This window comes from Scomber scombrus, chromosome 5 (genome assembly GCF_963691925.1).
Source record: "Scomber scombrus chromosome 5, fScoSco1.1, whole genome shotgun sequence".
In the NCBI taxonomy this organism is placed as follows: Eukaryota; Metazoa; Chordata; class Actinopteri; order Scombriformes; family Scombridae; genus Scomber; species Scomber scombrus.
This window is the reverse complement of record NC_084974.1, coordinates 23,146,085-23,164,550: the sequence shown is the minus strand read 5'-3', so window position 1 is coordinate 23,164,550 and position 18,466 is coordinate 23,146,085. Positions and strand designations below refer to the sequence as shown.

Sequence of the window (18,466 nt, the reverse complement as noted above, 5' to 3'; positions counted from 1 at the left end):
TCCTTGTGTATTCCATATAGCCTATCAGCTCCACCTGCGACACATGTTCCCTGTTGTTTGATTAGTTTGGTTTGCATTAAAGTGTTGGTTTTCTTCTCAGTCTTTGTTGGATCCTTTGTCTAGTTTCATCAGTTTTTTTTTTGTTTATTTTCGTTGGTTCTGTTCAGTGCTAATTTAGGTTTTTGTACACATGTCCATGAAATAAAAGCCTTTTTCTGCACCCCTGCTCTCTTACACTTGTGTCAACCTGCTCTGCTTTTTCATGACAGATTTCACTAAATCTTACACGCTGATCTTTTAAACTGACTAATATTACTCTCTCTCTCAGTTCTGGACAGATTCCTGACTTCTCTCGCCTTTCGTCTAACAACTAATTAATCATATCTCCAAGTTCTTGACCTCCTCGCAGTCTTTCCCTTATGATTCTGCACCATCGATGTGTCATGGCTTAGTGTTTTGGATAATAGGCAGGCACTTTAAAAGCAAGGCCGAGGGCAGCGCAGGAGTTTGCATGTCTATGTATATGGCACGTAGCAGGAAAATGGAAAGTGATGCATATCAGTGACCTCATAACACATCCTCCTCTCTTATACCCAGAGGCCTCTAGTGTTTCATTGGCTGAAGAGTGTCCCGTCTTCCTTTAGCTGGGCTATCATCTATCTCTCCTCAGCCTAGAAACGTCTCCTCTGTCCTGTCCTCGCGTTCCCTGCTTTGCACTCTGGAAAGTGGAGCAATGTGCCCTCTCTCTCCCTCACTGCAGACGTGAGCAACACCACTCAATATGCAACTCGAGTGTTATTAAAGCTGTATGTGGGCATTACAAACATGACTATTAGCAAAATGAATGACTCTCATGTGAAAAAGCGATATCAAGTTCTTAATAATGTTAAATCTTTGCCAACTCCTTCGCACAACAACATTAATACCTATTACTCACCCTCTTCAAAGCTGAGTTTCAGAGTGATCGCTACTCTACATGCACTATAATGACATGGATCTCTGTTTTTCAGGGCTGAATGTAGATTAAAACCAGACTTCACTGCAGAGAAGTCATACGGTCACAGAAAGAGTTGAGCTGAACTGGGCTGAACAAGAGTAACATGGACTGGAGTGTGTTTTGAGGACGGTGCACACAGACCCAGAGCGTAGTCCCCGTTAAGGTTATAGGACCGAGCTTGCGGGTGTCTAAAAGCAGACTGAAGTAACCAAGTGACTCATTGCTCGGAGACATTTGTGTGTGATCAGATGACAACTGTAGACAATCTATGCCCCCAACGTTATACAGCAGTCCTACCCTGTGGCTTCAAACCATTTTACAACCATAGTCTCACATGGCAGACCTGTTACTCTGCTTCAATTGATCTACTTCTGCAGTCAACATCGAAAAAGGCAGAGAGGACCTACAGGAAGCTCAAGAGATCAGGCACTAGACTCCATTTTTTATATCTATAAAGCACTTTGTAAACATGATGTTGAAAATGCTATAAAAATAAGCACTATTACTATTATTTTAAAAAATATATATAATTTGGATTTTGATTAACTGCAGGATATAGAAAATGTACACAGTAAGTAACTATGGAAACTTTTATTGGAAGCCATGAGTGTAAAGAAATTGGGTATTATAAGTCTCTGTTGGGTCCATGGAGGGTCCATTTTTTTCATCACACAAATTGATTTTAAAACAAGATATTTTGCAGACTTAGCCTGGCAAGAATAGATATAGATATGAACCACATTGCAAAACCTTGACAGAAAATGGCTGGTTACCTGCAAAATTGACTGATGGTGCAGTAAAACATATAAGCCTCATCCAGTATTTACCAGCACTTTGCTAGTATATGGTTGGACCTGTTATTTTACAATGAGAATAATGCACATATTGAGAGAAAAACATGAGTAAGTGCCATAAAGCTAAGTTCAAGTCCAATAGGACGTAGGTGGCAGCAGGCAATGCCATCGGGTGCGGAGGTGTTCATGCAAGTTGTTGTTAGTCATCAATCATGACACCAAGGTTTCAGGCAGACTTTGCAGGCATGAGTTGGGTTTATTTTAAATGGTAAATGGACTGTACTTATATAGCACTTTTCTAGGCTTTCGACCACTCAAAGCGCTTTTACACTACAAGCCACATTCAACCATTCACACACACATTCATACACTGATAACAAAAGCTGAGATGCAGGGTGCCAACCTGCTCAACAAGAGGAAATTAAGATTCACATACACACTCATACACTGTTGGTACAGCCATCGAGGGATGTTAAGTTAAGTATCTTGCCCAAGGACACATCGACAATCGACATGCAGACTGGAGGAGCCGGGATTCGACAACTAAGCACAGCAGCCCCATTCTAGTTGGATATTGATCTGTGGCTGGGATGACTATGCGCTTGGTCCTACAGAGGTTTTTTTAATCCATGCCAAGATGTCAGCAAAGCATGGATGACGCAATCCGTGCCAAGCCTGTGAGGCCCTCCTGTGGGAATGATAGGAAGAGCTGGGTATTGTCAGCATAGCAATGGTATGAGAAACTATGGGGGTGTATGATGTTGATGTTATTCCACTCTTATTGTTAGGGTACTCCAACTTGAAATAGTACTCCGTCAAGTGCTTCATCATCTATAGAGCAGTGTCCTTTCAAGAGTCACACTGTGAGAATCACTTCCAATTTGACCATGTGAAAAGCTGACTTAGAGACCACACAAACCCTTGGGCTTAACTCATCGTTTTATTAATAGAGGAAGGCTTTCAGGATTTGAAGGATACATGTGATGCTTTATTGTAAGCCAACTACAACTCCTGATTATTTGTTAATCTCACATGACCATATTCAATGGCGCCAAGACAGGTGAGTGAAAGTCAGGATGTGCCGGTTATCACCTACCTGACCCACTGAACTTGCACCTTGCAACGGGTAAAGATTTGTACGTATAACACATTCAATGCCCCATCAACACGTGGGTATAAGGTTACAGCCAAACTACATTTGGACTTGGCGGCTGAAGCATGTGCACAATGTGGAAGTTCGGGGTCAGAGGGAGACATAGAGAGACAATTGGATCTAAACTGACAGACAGTTACACAAACACACCAATGTGCACAAATAGAGGTGTGTAATGCAGCATTGATTTACAACCAGAGGTACAGATAGTGCCTGAAAGCAGACACCTTTGTATATTCTCTGGGGCTGGTGCACTTGTAGACAGAGGGTAGCCAGGGTTCCCCAGACAAACAGGCATGCTGCCCACCCTACACAGGAACCAAACAGATGCAAAGCGCTGACATACATCCAGTTCCTCAGATTCTCCCATGCTCTCCTAAACATATCGTTAGGATGGGCGAGGAGGTGTTAGTCTACATGTGTGAACATAACTCTTGCTGTGGGCAGTGTTTTTAGATCATTTGATTTATTTTATCATTTTTTGTAAAACATCTGATTATGAAGGATCTTCAAGTTCAGATAGGACAACAGAGCCTTAAATAGACAGTAAGGCTGACAGTGATCAGTTTATCTGGTATTGTGTGGGACATTTTTACACTGTCTCAACTTATGCTATGATGGGAAATGAACACCAGCATCCAACCAAGTGCTGATATATTTTTAACTGAAGTTGGAAGGTCTGTCTTCTCCACTAGCCAATAAATAATCATTTATGGTTCAGTATTTGTTGTGTGTTCAAAGTCAACACGCAAAACTGAGAAACTGGAGATTATTATCCATTATCCAAAAGTTCATTTCCTGGCTTAAATGAATGAAATAATCAACTTTGATATATTATTAGCAATTAAAACAGGTTTTATATTGTTTTAAATGTTTCACAAAGACTTTTAATCTGTGTTTAATTAATGCTTTTCCACATTTTCAACTCAGTATTGATTTACTGTTTCAGCCTTTCATACCTCACACTAAAATTTTGAGTTGACAAAATTCCACCTAAAATCTGCCCTGCAAGCAAATCATTCTTATCATATGAACAATAAATTCATTCTCTCATTCATTTCAGCCTGATGTCCTGATGAAAGTGTGCTGATGCAGACCACCCCAACAAGACATCGATTATATTCCAGCAGACATAAAAAGAGTGATGGATAGCGCATTGTACAGTATGTGGGTGGAGAAGATAACAGTTCAATAAGGCAGAGGGGAGATTGGTGATGGGATGCAGGCAGTGTGTGTGTGTGTGTGTGTGTGTGTGTGTGTGTGTGTGTGTGTGTGTGTGTGGGGGGGGGGGGGGGGGGGGGGGGGGGGGGGGGTTCCCTTTGAAAACTGGGAGAGACTGTGCAGTTGCACTATCAGCATCCTCCATCAAAGACTGCAGTCTAAAGAGCCTTGTAGCACTCTACCTCTCCTAAATTATGCACTTTCACTCATGTATCCGTCTCTACTTGCCAATATTTCTATAAGAAAAAAAAAAAAACTACCACTTTTCTCCAAGACTTTTTTCTTCAATTCACTTCTGTCTTGTATCATCAGTCTCAAAGAAGATTGTAAGGGTACATTTTACCTATTTTTAATAAATCATTGCATGTGTTAATATGAAGGCCTGGATGAGAGTTTTGGTTATATACAGCCCATTAGTCATACACACCACCTATTACCTATTACCTCTAAAATAGCCAAACCATCACCTTAACCCATCACTGTCAATAGATACAGATTTGGCACTGCACAGGTGGCTACTGCTGCCATTTGAGCGTCTTTTACATTTTAATGTCTTTAGATGCATTATAACGTGGGAGGAGAGATGGTTAAGAGAGACGACACATTTGCTTTCTTTGCTTTTCATTTGTGTTTTCTTTTGTATAAATTGTTACCGTGTTTGCAGCCAGGCAGGAATTCAGGACAGCACTCAGGTTTATGTGGTGAATTTTTTTTTTTTTAAAGAAGTTACCAACAACTAGACAAATATCTTTTCGATCTACTGCTTATCTCTAACAGTGTGGGCTTTTCCAAACCTCTTTTAAATAAGTCAAATAATATTATGATTGTAGTATTAACCATGTCCATACATTAAATAATAAGCAACTTGTAATTTGCCTTTTTAGCTTGTTATTTTACTGGAATTAAGGGTCCACAGGGGCTGATGCACCAACACAGTGTGATAACTCTACAGCCCATTAAATCTACTTAAACCTTTTATAATGATGCATGACCACCTTTACGAATATAGAAAAATGTTTCCAACTATCAGATACTGTGACTCACATTTTCAGTATAGAAAAAAAGCTTTTACTGCGATGCCTCAAAGGAGAAGCTTCTTGCCCTCAGCTTTGGCATCACGATACCACAGACTAAATTAACTCTAATTAGTCAGAATTAGCTCTATTCAAACACTGTGAAAATGCTGATTTTTTATGAAATATTTATCATCTTTCCATCTTCAGGCTGTTGTATTTTTGGAGCTGCAATCCCAGGACAACAACCCCTGTAGACTAACTGATAGACAAACAACAAAACAATTATTTAGCTCATGAAAACAACCTGGAGAAAAATGTCTCATACTTGATGCTGTAATGCAGGAGTCACTTCAGCCTCTTGAGTGTATCTCTAGTCTAGGTTAATGTGATATGGATGACTGGCTTTTACAGATAACTTATGAAGTACAAAAGTTTAAAGTGGCTCGAGACAAGAAAAGTTATTGTGCTGCGCCAAATTATTGCTAATAAATCTTTCAGCTAAACACAGACAAGAACATTTAAAAGTTTCATCTTTTTTGCATTTTTCTCTCTCTTTCTCTTTACAATATTGTCACTCCATGTCTGTCACACCACACTACTAATTTCTATCTGTTCTCCTCACCAATAGCCTCTCTTCTCTGCACTCTTATTATTTCATTGCTGTCCTCTTTTCTCTTATTCACTTCTCTCCATTACCTCAACCACTCTGCTCCGGGCCTTCCCCCTCCACTCCTTTCCTATTTTAGGTGGCTGCACCTGTCACTATCACATTCCCTCCCTTTTGCTGACCAGCAGATACTTCGAGGTCTCGCTGGAGAGAGAGCCAACAGCAACTCTCTTGCTCATCGGGACATTACTGAGCACAGGACAACTAGCTGATAGGCCCTATGACTGATGAGAAATAAGCAAATAAGTCAAAACAACCAATCATTGCCCCCCAAAATATCACAGATTACTAAAGCAGAATATTGAAAGGACAGATCATCACTTAGACTGCTTCCAGTGTATTTATGTATGTACTTAATACACAAATCCAGATGTTTATATAACACACTGCAGTAGATTTAAACCCTAGGGGATATGTAATATATTTGGGAGTTGTTGGACTGTGTGTATATTACTGTTTTATGAGTGGCATTCTTAACATTTTAATTCATTCATCTTTCTCTCTCCTTCTCTGTCCCCCTCTCTTTCATTCTGTCTTTCAGCAGCCACCAGATTAAATTATTTAATAGACTGTGAAGCAGACATTCATGCTCATATAGTCTGTTTTAGCTTGAAATAATGATGATTCAGTTATTCAAATATCATGAGCGTGATCATATGCGCTCTCTTAAAGCTCAGTGCTTTATACAGAATCAGGGGTTAAAATCTTCTCAGAGGCTACAAAAAGAAAATATCAACAAAATCTTGGTATTGTAGGTTAATAAGAAAAGTATCTACCAAACAGTGTTATGATGATATCCAGGAGGGGGCTAAGTCACGGGCAACTGGACCTGCTTTGGATTCAGGATGATAATGTTGCCATATTTTATTATCTCTTGGCACGATCACACAGACAGATACCAGATACTGCAGTCTAGTTCAAACTGTGCTCATTCACAAGTCAGCTCCTAACAAACACTAAAGGTTTTTCGTGACACGTCGTGATCCGACAGCCTAAAAACACCAGCTTGATTCATCCTGCTGGCTCAGTTAAACACTCTACAAACTACCAAACATCAAACATTAAACAGCCTTTGCCCATTTTTTTATAAGACGATAAGTCTGGCAGACAGCAATTCAAGAGGAAAGCACCATGATAAATAAATTATTTTAGCTGGCTTGAATCCATAATACATCCCTCCAGAAAAGTCTATTTGTAATTTAGTAAGCAGGGTACTTTCCTGACCAGCAAGCCCTCTATGAAACTGATGCATAATCCCAACGTTGAAAAGTAAGGCACTGAGAGATTTATTGTGAAAGGCAGGCAACATCGCCTGCTCCGAATGAAACTATAGCTCAATGGCCTTTGATGTGAAATATTCCAATATACAGTACATTGGATGCAAAGTACACTTTCAGAAAAGCCAAGAAAATCACAAAAACTCACATTTTCAACTACAGATTTTTAATTTTATTCTACCTTACATCCTCAAATCTCTCTTCATACATTTATCCTTCTCTTGAATCTCTTTAGTTGTAACAGGACCTTGTTCCTATACAGCTCTGAAGAAGTATCGTCTGGCATATTTCCCCAGACAACCTTCGCAGCATAAATCCGAGCGCCTCGAGCCAAACTGCACTGTACTGCCCTGTGTGGATCCAGAAAAAAAGTCTAATATTTACCTCATCATCTCCAGCATTTTTCTCTCTGACAAAACTCCAGCTGCACACACACACATATTCTGGAGGATTTTAGGGATTTTGAAACAAAGCATTTTTGCTTAGTGAGACATGACAGTGTAAATATTTAAGGGGGAGGGTCTGGACTTGTTTAGCTACAAAACATTTTATGCTGTACTAGCATTGTGTTTTGCATATTTTAGACTATTTACTACAATTTGCATACACTTTATTCTTTACATCAATGCAAACCGTTTTGCCAACTATGCTGCTGTGTTTCAGAGAATTGAATGTAACCTCTATGCACACACATACACACACACACACACACACACACACACACACACACGCACACGCACACACACACGCACACACACACATAGTCAGACAGCAGTTTGCGTAACAGTTGTGTAACTTTGCAAAACCTGGCTTCTGCAGGATCCCCCCGCTCCCTGTTCCTGTCTCGTGCCTTGGAGAGCAGACCAGACCAGACCAGCCACCTGTTCATTGTGTAAACTGCTGCGACCAAAGCTAAGCAGACTAACAGGTGCTGCATGTGCATGTGTGTGTGTTGTTGACCCGACGGGGATGTGTTCATCTCTCGGGCTCACCACTTCTAAAGCTCGGCTTCGCTCACACCCTCCTCACCCTTCTCACCCCCTCATCTGATACTGAGATACGGGGCGACAAAGACAGTTGGGATGTTCACATTTTTTGGGATTTTCTCGTTATGTATCATCTCAACTGCAGAAATGGAAATGAGCAACTCAAGCAATCCAGACATGATAGAATTACACTCCAGAAGGGAAAGATAAACGTGTTTAAGAACAAAGAAAAAGAGAAAGATATTGAAAAAGAGGAGTTAATGTTTTGTCAGAATTCAGTGAGAATAATCCTTTAGGACAGGGATGTAGAGGGCTGTTTGTCGCTGCTGCTTTTGAACTGTGCCATCTGTGTTTTTCCTTTTGTTGTTGTTGATGAAGGCAGGTTGAGATCAGGCCAGCACTGCATTTATTCAAAATCTTCTTGAATCCCTTACGAATACTATATAGGTCTAATTTCAAGAAATTTTAAAGGATTAAAGTAATTGATAAATACACAATGACAAACACTCAAAGTGATAAACAACTCTTTGTTAATTAAACAAAGAATGATATAAAAGAAGAGGTAACTGGAGTTGAAAATCAGCCAAGATGGCTAAACTGGCACATTTACAGATATGTTTATTAATGTGCATTGTCAATGTAACTTTAAACTGTATAAACAATAGAGCTTAACTAATATGTGTGCTGTACAAACTAGTAACTGGATCCAAAACTGACCTGGCTATCATAATCCAACCTGAAAAAAGGCACCACCTAAAAACACACAGCAGCCAACAATCCACATTTATCCTGAAAGCACTGAATAGTTCATATGGTTGTCTACTTTAACCCTTACATGCTGTTCAGGGTCAAATTTGTTGTTGCACATTTCTTGTAGCCAGACTTTTCATAATATCACCCACAATATACACAAATGGCAATAAAATGCAGCATTTTTTTATTTTTCTGCAGCTGATGCACATTTTTAAATATGCAAATGTTCAAGTTTGACTTGTTAATTAAATAAAAAATGTGTATAGCTCCAAATCACAACAAAAGTTACCTCAAGGCACTTTTCACATAGAGCAGGTCTACATCGTACTTAAATTTAAAATGAAACAAAAATGTGTCTGCATTTAAACTACATTTATTTCAATGTGTATTAAAACCAGTTTGACATTGAACTATAGTTGTTTGAAAGCTGTTTGAGAGTAAATAACCTTGACATCTAAAAAAGAAAAAAATGTAGTCAAATTATGATAAAATTTACTACAGGGCGTTGAGGCCTGCTTGTGTCACAACTGCCCCAAAAAATTGACCGTTACAACAATAAACAAGATCTCACACACAGAGATACACACACACACACACGCACACACACATCTAACACATCACACATCAACCACGTCTCCCAAAAGGATGCAGGCAAGTAGGACACCGACTCCTCTGGCTTTCTCCCTCCAGAGTGCACTCGCTTATAGTGGCACACTATAAAAAGAACCTGCTGTTACAGACAGGAACTCTGAATACCGCCTTCAAACCCGCTCGCCTTTTGTGATTCACACCGCTAATGTGACATTGTGTAACAGTGACACAGCTTTTACTGTCATCAGTGTGGAGAAACAAGCAACATTATACAAACTCCAGCTGTGTTTATAGTGTAATGATGAGATGCTTCATCTAAAGTGCAAAAAGAAAGACTTCTGGCTATAGCGAGCACATGTGGGGGCTTGAGTGCTTTCAGAGAGTGTTGTTGTTTTAAGGGAGGATGGTGAATACTGGATACCTGCAGGTTGATGAGGGGGCATCTACTTCGTTTGAGAGGAAACAGGATTTCGGAAACCTGCTACTTACTGTACAGCAGGCGACAGACTGTACAACTATTCAGGCCACACTGCACTCACTCGGTATTGTACAGTATGAGTCACAGGCCTAGGCCTGTATTAGAATAGCACAATAAAAACAGAATAAAAAAGAGCCGCCCTGCTGAGTGACTGATGTGTTTGAAAATTACCGATATGACTAAGAATCTCCCGTGTTCCCCATCTGTCACACTCAACAGGATTCAGCATTAAAGGATCTTATCTCCTCTTCCCTTTCCTCTGCTACATGCTCATGAGGGACACAAAAAATACTGCTTTACTCACAAATTCACACACCCACAGCTTTTCTTCTTATTTGGAGGATTCCCAGCAGGGATGAAAAAAAGAAGAAGTAGAGTAACAGAGGAAAGTGACAGGATTTAAAAATCTGTCCTTTTTTTCAGCTGCTTCCTCAAATAAGACAACAACAAGTTTACCAATCTGCAGGAGCGCTCAGACGCTCACATGTTGACAGGTGTGGAATAACCGAATAACCTACTGTAGTGTTTATGCTCCATCATCTCATTCAAGGAGGATTTTTTTCAGTATTTTTAAAACTGTGGGAGACTTCAAGTGAACGCACAACGTGTCTTATTATTCATTGCTCAGCTCATAAAGTTTAACCTCATAAAATCATGATATGAGAGGGCAAATAATAAAGAGCAACTGAGGCTGAAGTGAGCATGACTAAGGAATAATGCAGTTACATTACAGCATCATAAAAGGTTGTTAACTCAAGACGGCATCACTAATAAATTCCTATGAAGCCAGTTTATTAACCTCTCGGTCTTATATCATGATTTGAGACTAGGTATCGTCTTAGATTATCATGATATAGCATGAGTGTTGTCTTTTCCTAGTTTGAGAGGCTGCATTAAAGTAACGTGAACACACTGTTCTAGCTCTTCTATTATTTGCCTTTACTCGTTTAGTCATTATATCCACATTACTGATGAATATCGACCAAAAATCTCATTGTGTAAATATTTTGTGGAAGCACCAATAGTCACCCTACAATGTTGTTGCAATATCGAGGTATTTGGTTAAAAAATGTGTGATATTTGATATACTATGCATGCAGACAAGGTGCTCTTCAGAGTGAAAATAACTCTTTAATGAAGTAAAACAAAAATGTTATGAGACTTTGCCAGATCAGAAGCACATGTTGGATTATGTGCTTTCTGTGTGTAAGTCAGTGTTATTTAAACATCATTAATCATTCCTTATAGCACAGGAATTTTACTCTTAATGACTAACATGCTAAAAGTATCTCTGAGCTCATAAAGCCTGCATATTTCGGGAAAGCAAATTACTTTTTGGGACACATTTGCTTTGGCATAATAAACCAAAATTCAGTGTGTGAGATTTTTTATTTATTTCATTTGGAGTTAATGTTATAATGACTCATCTTCAGCTTCTTTGGAGCTATTATTAAACCAAGTTCGAGTCACGAGTAACATACATGTTCATCTAAACAAAGCATGCTGGTGTGATGAAAATAGCACTTATTTAAACATAAAGGCTGAATTTGCTCACATATTTAAAAAAAAAAAAAAAAAAAAAAAAAAAAAAAAAGTTGCATTAAATTGTTGAAAATTATTAATAGAAAACAATTTCTGACAATCTGAGGAAAAGCGAGTCTTGCCACACAGGCCGTAAACCTTCATGACAGGTTATGTAACTGTAAAAAGAAAAAAGAAAAAAGAAAAAAAGAAAAAAAAAGATATCAGATTAATATATGACAACAGTCTGCTGCTCCAGGTGAGGTAAGAACTCCTCTGTGCTCCCACTCCCACTCATCACACCTCCTCCGAATACAACCCAAGGTAAAAACCCCAGCAGAGAGAAAAAAACAGCTGACTCACACAATGCCTCCCATCACTGGCCTCTAATTAAAAGACAAGAAGATAACACACAGACCATTTGGTGGATGCTTTAAACTAAAGCGCCTTACAGAAACCACAAACACGTTTTTAGCCCTGTGTGCGTGCCCTGATTGGATATAAACCCCTGACCCCTACAGCGTTAGTGTCAAAGATAAACCCATTGAAGTACCCGAGACATAAATAATTCACGCATAGCTGCATTGTTTTGCCTTTTGAAGTGTTGGTGTCTAATAGTTTAATCTTAACCGAGCCTCTCAAAACCAAATGACAAACCCTCTAAAGGCATTCAAAGCTTTTGGCTGATGTATCTAACAATTAATTTGCTGCTTTATAAAGAGAAGTTTTTTTTTTTGAAAACACTCTTCATGGTTTAGTAATAGAAGCAGCAGCTGTGTTGCTCCGTAATTTGCTGTATTCTGAATGTTGTGAGCTGACTTCAAGAGCCTGAAAGGAATCTTGTCCATTAGTATAATTTGATTGTGGTCTTCCTGCATGCCGTCGCTGTGCTCTTTTGTACTTGAACTATAATTATTATTACTAGAATTATTATTAGTATTATTACACAGCTAACTGGATAAGAAGTGCAGTACCAGGATCTCACATGATTATTGATAGAAATAGAGCCTGGCAGCGATTTAGTAATATCATTTATTCACCTTCTGTGGAGTCATAGTGTAATTTTTAACATTTTTGTCATAATTGATATCCTATTAATATACTGATGTGGATTTCGGACCATTATTCTATTGATTTCAACCATGTCGCCCCTTTTTAGATAGAAACACTGACTTTTGCAGTGATTTAAATCATCTTCCAAGTGAATAATAAATAAATAATCTCAACCTTTTTGACTCCCTGATCCCATTTTTCTGCTCAATTTATCAATTAGTTGACGAACAGAAAATCAATCAGCAACTATTTTAATATCATCAATTGATTATTTAAGTCAAGCAAAAAAGCCAAACATGTTGGTTTCAGCTTCTTCTCAAATATGAGATTTGTCTTATTATTTTCCTTGTCTGACATCATAGCAAATCAAATATGTGACCTTGAGCTCTAGAAATGTTTTTACTGGCTTTCACATGTATTTTATACTGGGCCAAACATTTCGTTAAGAAAATAATCAGCAGATGAATCAATAATGAAAATAATTGTCAGTTGTCGCCCTATTCAGATACACAGAAACATCACCAAATGGAATAAATAGCAAAATAATATAGTATGTTTCAGCTAGTACATCCCTCTCTCTAGCTCCCTCTATTTAGCTGTGGAAACACAATTCACCAACTCAGCTGTTTTGGGTCTTTTTTGGGGTATTCCCCCACTGAGAATGAGAGTGTGACGTTGATATCTCTCCACACCGTGACTGTGTGTTAGCCTCTCCGTAGAAGACATGCAGCCTTTGGGCCAGCTGTCCCCTGCAGGCTCTGGGTAGCTTGTTGCACTACCTCCTCACCCCACACTGACAGGCTCTACTTTCCTCAGATATAAATAGATAACGATGCTAACAGATGCACCAGCCCCTGTCTATCTATCTGTGCTCACACACACACACACACACGCACACACATATGCACACATACACTGTTACCCACCTATTCTTAAACCCAGAACCTTCTGGAAGTCATACATAAAGCTGATTAGGTGAGACAATGAGTAAAATATCAAAATATGATCATCTAATGTAGGTTACCAACCAGAGATTTCTGCGCTCACAAGAGATTAAAGAAATCAATTACCAAGTTTAAAGAGAGCAACTATTAAGCGGGTCATGGCACATCCAGGGCGGCGCAAAAATAGTCAACTATATACAGAAGCTAGGCTTGGCTCAGAGATCTGCAACTACAGATTTGACTTAAATATCCAGGGCCTGGGAAAGCATATGTGTTGAAATGAAGAAAAAGCGGGTCAACATTTGAGCTGTGAAGTTGATGCTGAAACCTCAGGAGTAAATTTTTGGTCAAGAGCTTAATCAGCTAGAGTATTCTGACTGTTTCTAAAACAGTATTTCTCTCTGTTCTTACAACTCTATATTTCCTTCTACAACCCCTAAAACTCCTCTCTCTCCTCCTCCTCCTCTTCAGTGCAGGTTAGCCCTCCCGAAAAGCAAACTAAAGCAGGACTCACCGTTCGCAGGAACTGAATCTCCTCCTCTCCATCTCCCCCTTCTGCCATCCTTCGCCGAGGGTTATTCGCAGCTCCTCGGGAGAGAAGAGAAAATCCTTTAGTTTTCTCTCTTCAGGATTTGGATTTTTTATCTCCTTTTGTCTTGTCCCTCCCTCTCTGTCTCCACGTTGCACCTCTCTCTCTCTCTCTCTCTCTCTCTCTCTCTCTCTCTCAGTCACTCTCCTTCCTTCCTTGTTGCTGTACCCCTCTCTCTCTCTCTCTCTCTCTCTCTCTCTCTCTCTCACTGTCTCTTGCTCTTGGTGCTAGTGTGTGTGGGTGTGCTGGAGGACAGCATGAGTCCTATGGCTCTCACGGTGTTGTGAGAGAGAGTGACGGGGAGGTGAGGCTCTCCCCGGCTCCTCTCGCCTTATGCACCCCCCCACCCACCCCCCACCCAACCGCAGAAGGAGAAGGGAGGGGAAGGGAGGGGAGGGGGGTGTCAGATGGGTGAGGATGGGAGGAGCAGACACCTTGTTATACATTTACACCATTCCCCATCCCACCATGCCACCATGTTTGTAGAAGTGGGCCACTCCTTCACACAGGCTGCCCCCCCCCCCCTCCTTCCAACACACACACACACACACACACACACACACACACACACACACACACACACACACTCACCTTTCTCCCTCCCTCTCTCCCTTCCTCCCTCCACATGTCTGAGGCTATAAAAGGAATGGAGGGGTGAGGACTCAGTAGCCTTTGGGGAGTGTGCGAGAGCAGATGCACACACACACACACACACACCTTAACTCTTAAAAGTGAATAAGTCATCTGCACTCACACACCTTCAGAAACAGTGTGTATGAGTCTATTAACACTACATGAGCTGCTACGCATCCAAGGGGAGATATTTACAAGATCCAGATGTCTGTATCACACGACATACAGCAGTTGAGAGAGGAAGAGTGTGTGGGTGTGGTTTGATCGGATTTGACCGATCTAACCAAAATCATTAGATTCAGATTCTGCTACGATTAAACTCTGATTGGTCAATGTACAGAGATACTTGATTCACCTTTCTTCTTAAACTAATGAGACAAAGCATGAATACAGTACATCTCATGTTCATTGAGGACTCCATCATTAGTCGCTTAAAAAAATAAGTCTACAGAGCCTTTAATAGATGTTTTAATGTAGTAACATGTCAGATTATAATCACTAACAACCCACCTCAGGTTTCCAGAGCCCAAACTCATGTCTTGAGATGTTGTCTGAGGGGCAGTTTTTAAAACACACAGAGAAAAGCTGCAAAACTTCACTTTTAAAAGCAAGAACTAGCAAAGGTTCAGGATTTTTTTTGCTTGACATAGAAATGAATAGATAAATTGAATATTTTAAACTGTATAAATGATGAATGGTGAATACATTTCCCCATCGTGGGACTAATAAAGGAATATATTATCTTATCTTATCTTAATTTCTTGTTGATTGAATATCCGATTAAATGAATAATAACTAATAACAGCACTATTTTTCAATGATCATTTCACTGTATTTCAGCGATCTACACTCTTCACTTAAAAATCACCTTTATCCTGGAGAAACTTAAAACCTGTCGGAGCATATTCAGTGATGTGGATACTACTCATGTTTTCTTACAGTTCAATAAATAACAGGATGAGACGCTTTGCTGTGTACAGACATTATGTCACACTTTAAACTGTACTTTTCACACTTCCCCCCATAAAATTTCAGGTTTTATGCTTCATTTTAAGCAGCAAAAGGTGCACTAACAGTAGTAATTAATTACCAACTGTGTGTTTTAACGTCACCATTATTTAACTGTGGTAATATCCCTGTTAAAAACCTCTAGACATCTCTATAGTTGCAAAAAAATAAAATAAAACTCAGTGTAGTGATTTAAAAGGGGGTGGGGGGCCCTCCTGTGTCTGGCTCACCAGGCGTGATGTTACAATGCCAGCATCATTCATCTATTTCCCCCCCTTTCTTCTTATTTCTTTCATTTGTGACTCATTATTAGAAAACTGATGAGGAATTTAGTGATTTTAATGATTAATGATTAAGCAAAAAATGGAGAGAGAAAAACATGAGGATTTGCTGTTTTTTACTGTCTTTTAAATTCTATTATTTTCTCTATAAATATACTTGGTTATTGAATTGTTGGTTGGCTGTGACAAGCTTTTTGAAGATGTCTCCTTTGGCTCTTTTTTCTGTATTTTCTCTCATTTTAGAGATTTTATTGCAGCCTGGTTGTAAACATCCATTTTAATTTCCCAGTAAATTGAGTGGATTTCCATTCAGCTTGCCTGTCAGTCTCCATAAAACTTGAATAAAACCCTTTAAGCATTCTTTTCTTTTAGCTTGAAAGAGATATTTCACTATTTTACACACAAAAAATGGATACACAATGTGCAGACTTCTAACGCACGGGCCTATAAAAAATGTGATATCATCTCACAATTATCAGCAGCTCTGTCTGTGCAGACTGATGCATTCCTGAAGGAAAACGGTGGATCTGCATGAGTGTCAGTGGCAGGCACACCCCTCCTGGACAGACCAGGCGAGAGAGAGAGAGAGAGAGAGAGAGAGAGAGAGAGAGAGAGAGAGAGAGAGAGAGAGAGAGAGAGAGAGAGAGAGAGAGAGAGAGAGAGAGAGAGAGAGAGAGAGATGCACCAGACACAGAAAAAAAAAGCTTGAAGTCTGAGCGGAAAAAAGCGCATCACACACTCCCGGTGACCACCCCAGAAGAGAGAGACAGGGTGCACACATACACACATTATCCTTACCTCAGTCTCCATCTGGTATCCCTCAGCATGCCGTGCTTCTCGCCCATCTCCCACTGCTGCAGCAGCCGGCAGCGCGAATAAGATGTTTTTGGGGGACGCTGCTGCTGCTCTCCGGGATGTAACTCCGTCCGCCCGGCGAATAAAACCGAGGAGAAGAGAGGAGGCGGAGGTGGAGGAGGAGGTGATACGCCACTGTAGCAGAAATAAAAATGAATTCTGGGAGTTAGAGTCCCGATTAAGAAGAAGTGATCTGCTTGCTTTTGCCAAATCATGAATCCGCCTCTGCTTAAATGTTGCAGTTGCGGTGACATGCCTCAAGGTGGCGATATTGTACAGAGATTTACACTCTTAATAGACTCATAAAGACTGCAATAACTTTTAAAAAACTCACTCACGGAAGCAATTAATAAAGGTAAGCATGGACTGAGATGAAGGTCGGATGCTGTTTATTCTGCTGATTCATTCAAAAGAGGGAAATAAGTAACAGCTCCAGAAAACAACTGAAACTTAAAGGACGATGGTGTAAAGATTTAGTGGGATATATTGGCAGAAATGGTATATAATATATCATATAAGTATGTTTTAATTAGTGTATAATCACCTGAAAATAAGAATAATTGTGTTTTCGTTATCTTAGAATGAGCCACTTCTATCTACACATGTTTCTACTGTAGCCCAGAACAGACAAACCACACACTGGCTGTAGAGAGGGCCTTTTGAGGTTTTTTGTTGTTTTTTTGTTTATTTGTTTATTTGTTTTTTGCAAGTTTCGTGGCCTACATAGATTGTCCAAAGGTGATCAACTGCAATCTGCAACCTCACCTAGATGCCACTAAATATACACTGGTTGCACTGGTTTTTTTTATTAGTGCTACTTTGCTAACAACACAAGTTAACACATTTATCAAGACTTAAAAGAATAACTCACATTTCTTACAAACATATGAAGTAAGTTTATTGAACTTTAAACGCCCCGTTCATACTAAATTTAACACAAAACCTGTTAAAATAAGCTGTGAATTTCAGTTTCTATTCATTTCGTTGCCATTATTGTAACTTACGTCAATACCAATACCGACAATTTGAATGACCTCTGCCCTTTTACTGGAAAGTCAAAAATAATTCTCTGATAAAAGGAAATTCACAGTTTCACACATTAGTCACAAAACATGCATGAGGTGGGTGTCATTAAGATTCACAGTGAGGGTGCAACACCTGTTAAGTATTGTTGAATAATGATTTTAAAAAATGAAAGTCAATAGCTTTTCTATTTTTTTTTTACTTTCTTTTTTTTAGTGTGTGTCCTTAGATTTACCAGCAGAGTTTACTGCAATTCTTCCTGTTTTGAAGAGATATTGCTTAAGATTACAGTAAGATTACCACATTGCCAGGAAATAGCATTAAATACTTTTTGGTCATCTGCGACATTTCCATGTACCCTGCTCAAGTCCTTCAATGAGCCACTTTCTATCTATACTTTCTAATGCAAATTCAAAATGCATTTTTAGGTGTTTTGGATGCATGCAATGACTGCAGGAGCCCTGCTCTGTGTGTTTTTCCCTGCTTTTGAATGCCATATCGCCCACTTTCTCTGCCAGCCAGTCAGCTTCCTGCACCAAAGAAGCCACCTCTGCAGACTTGGGCACATTAATGTCCCCTGTTTGGTCGCCTCTTCCTTTTGGTGTGTTCAAACAAGGATGCCTTTG

General features: G+C 39.6%; 1 protein-coding gene across 1 annotated transcript in view; it reads right to left on the bottom strand.

Annotated features, from left to right (window-relative positions):
• ryr1b (ryanodine receptor 1b (skeletal)) overlaps positions 1–14,326 on the bottom strand; it is an 80,338-nt gene extending 66,012 nt beyond the window's left edge. The window contains exon 1 of the mRNA XM_062419898.1: positions 13,966–14,326. Within this exon, the coding sequence (XP_062275882.1) occupies positions 13,966–14,013 (48 nt within the window). The 5' untranslated portion in view covers positions 14,014–14,326. The remainder of the gene's footprint in view (positions 1–13,965) is intronic.
• Positions 14,327–18,466: the final 4,140 nt, after the last annotated feature.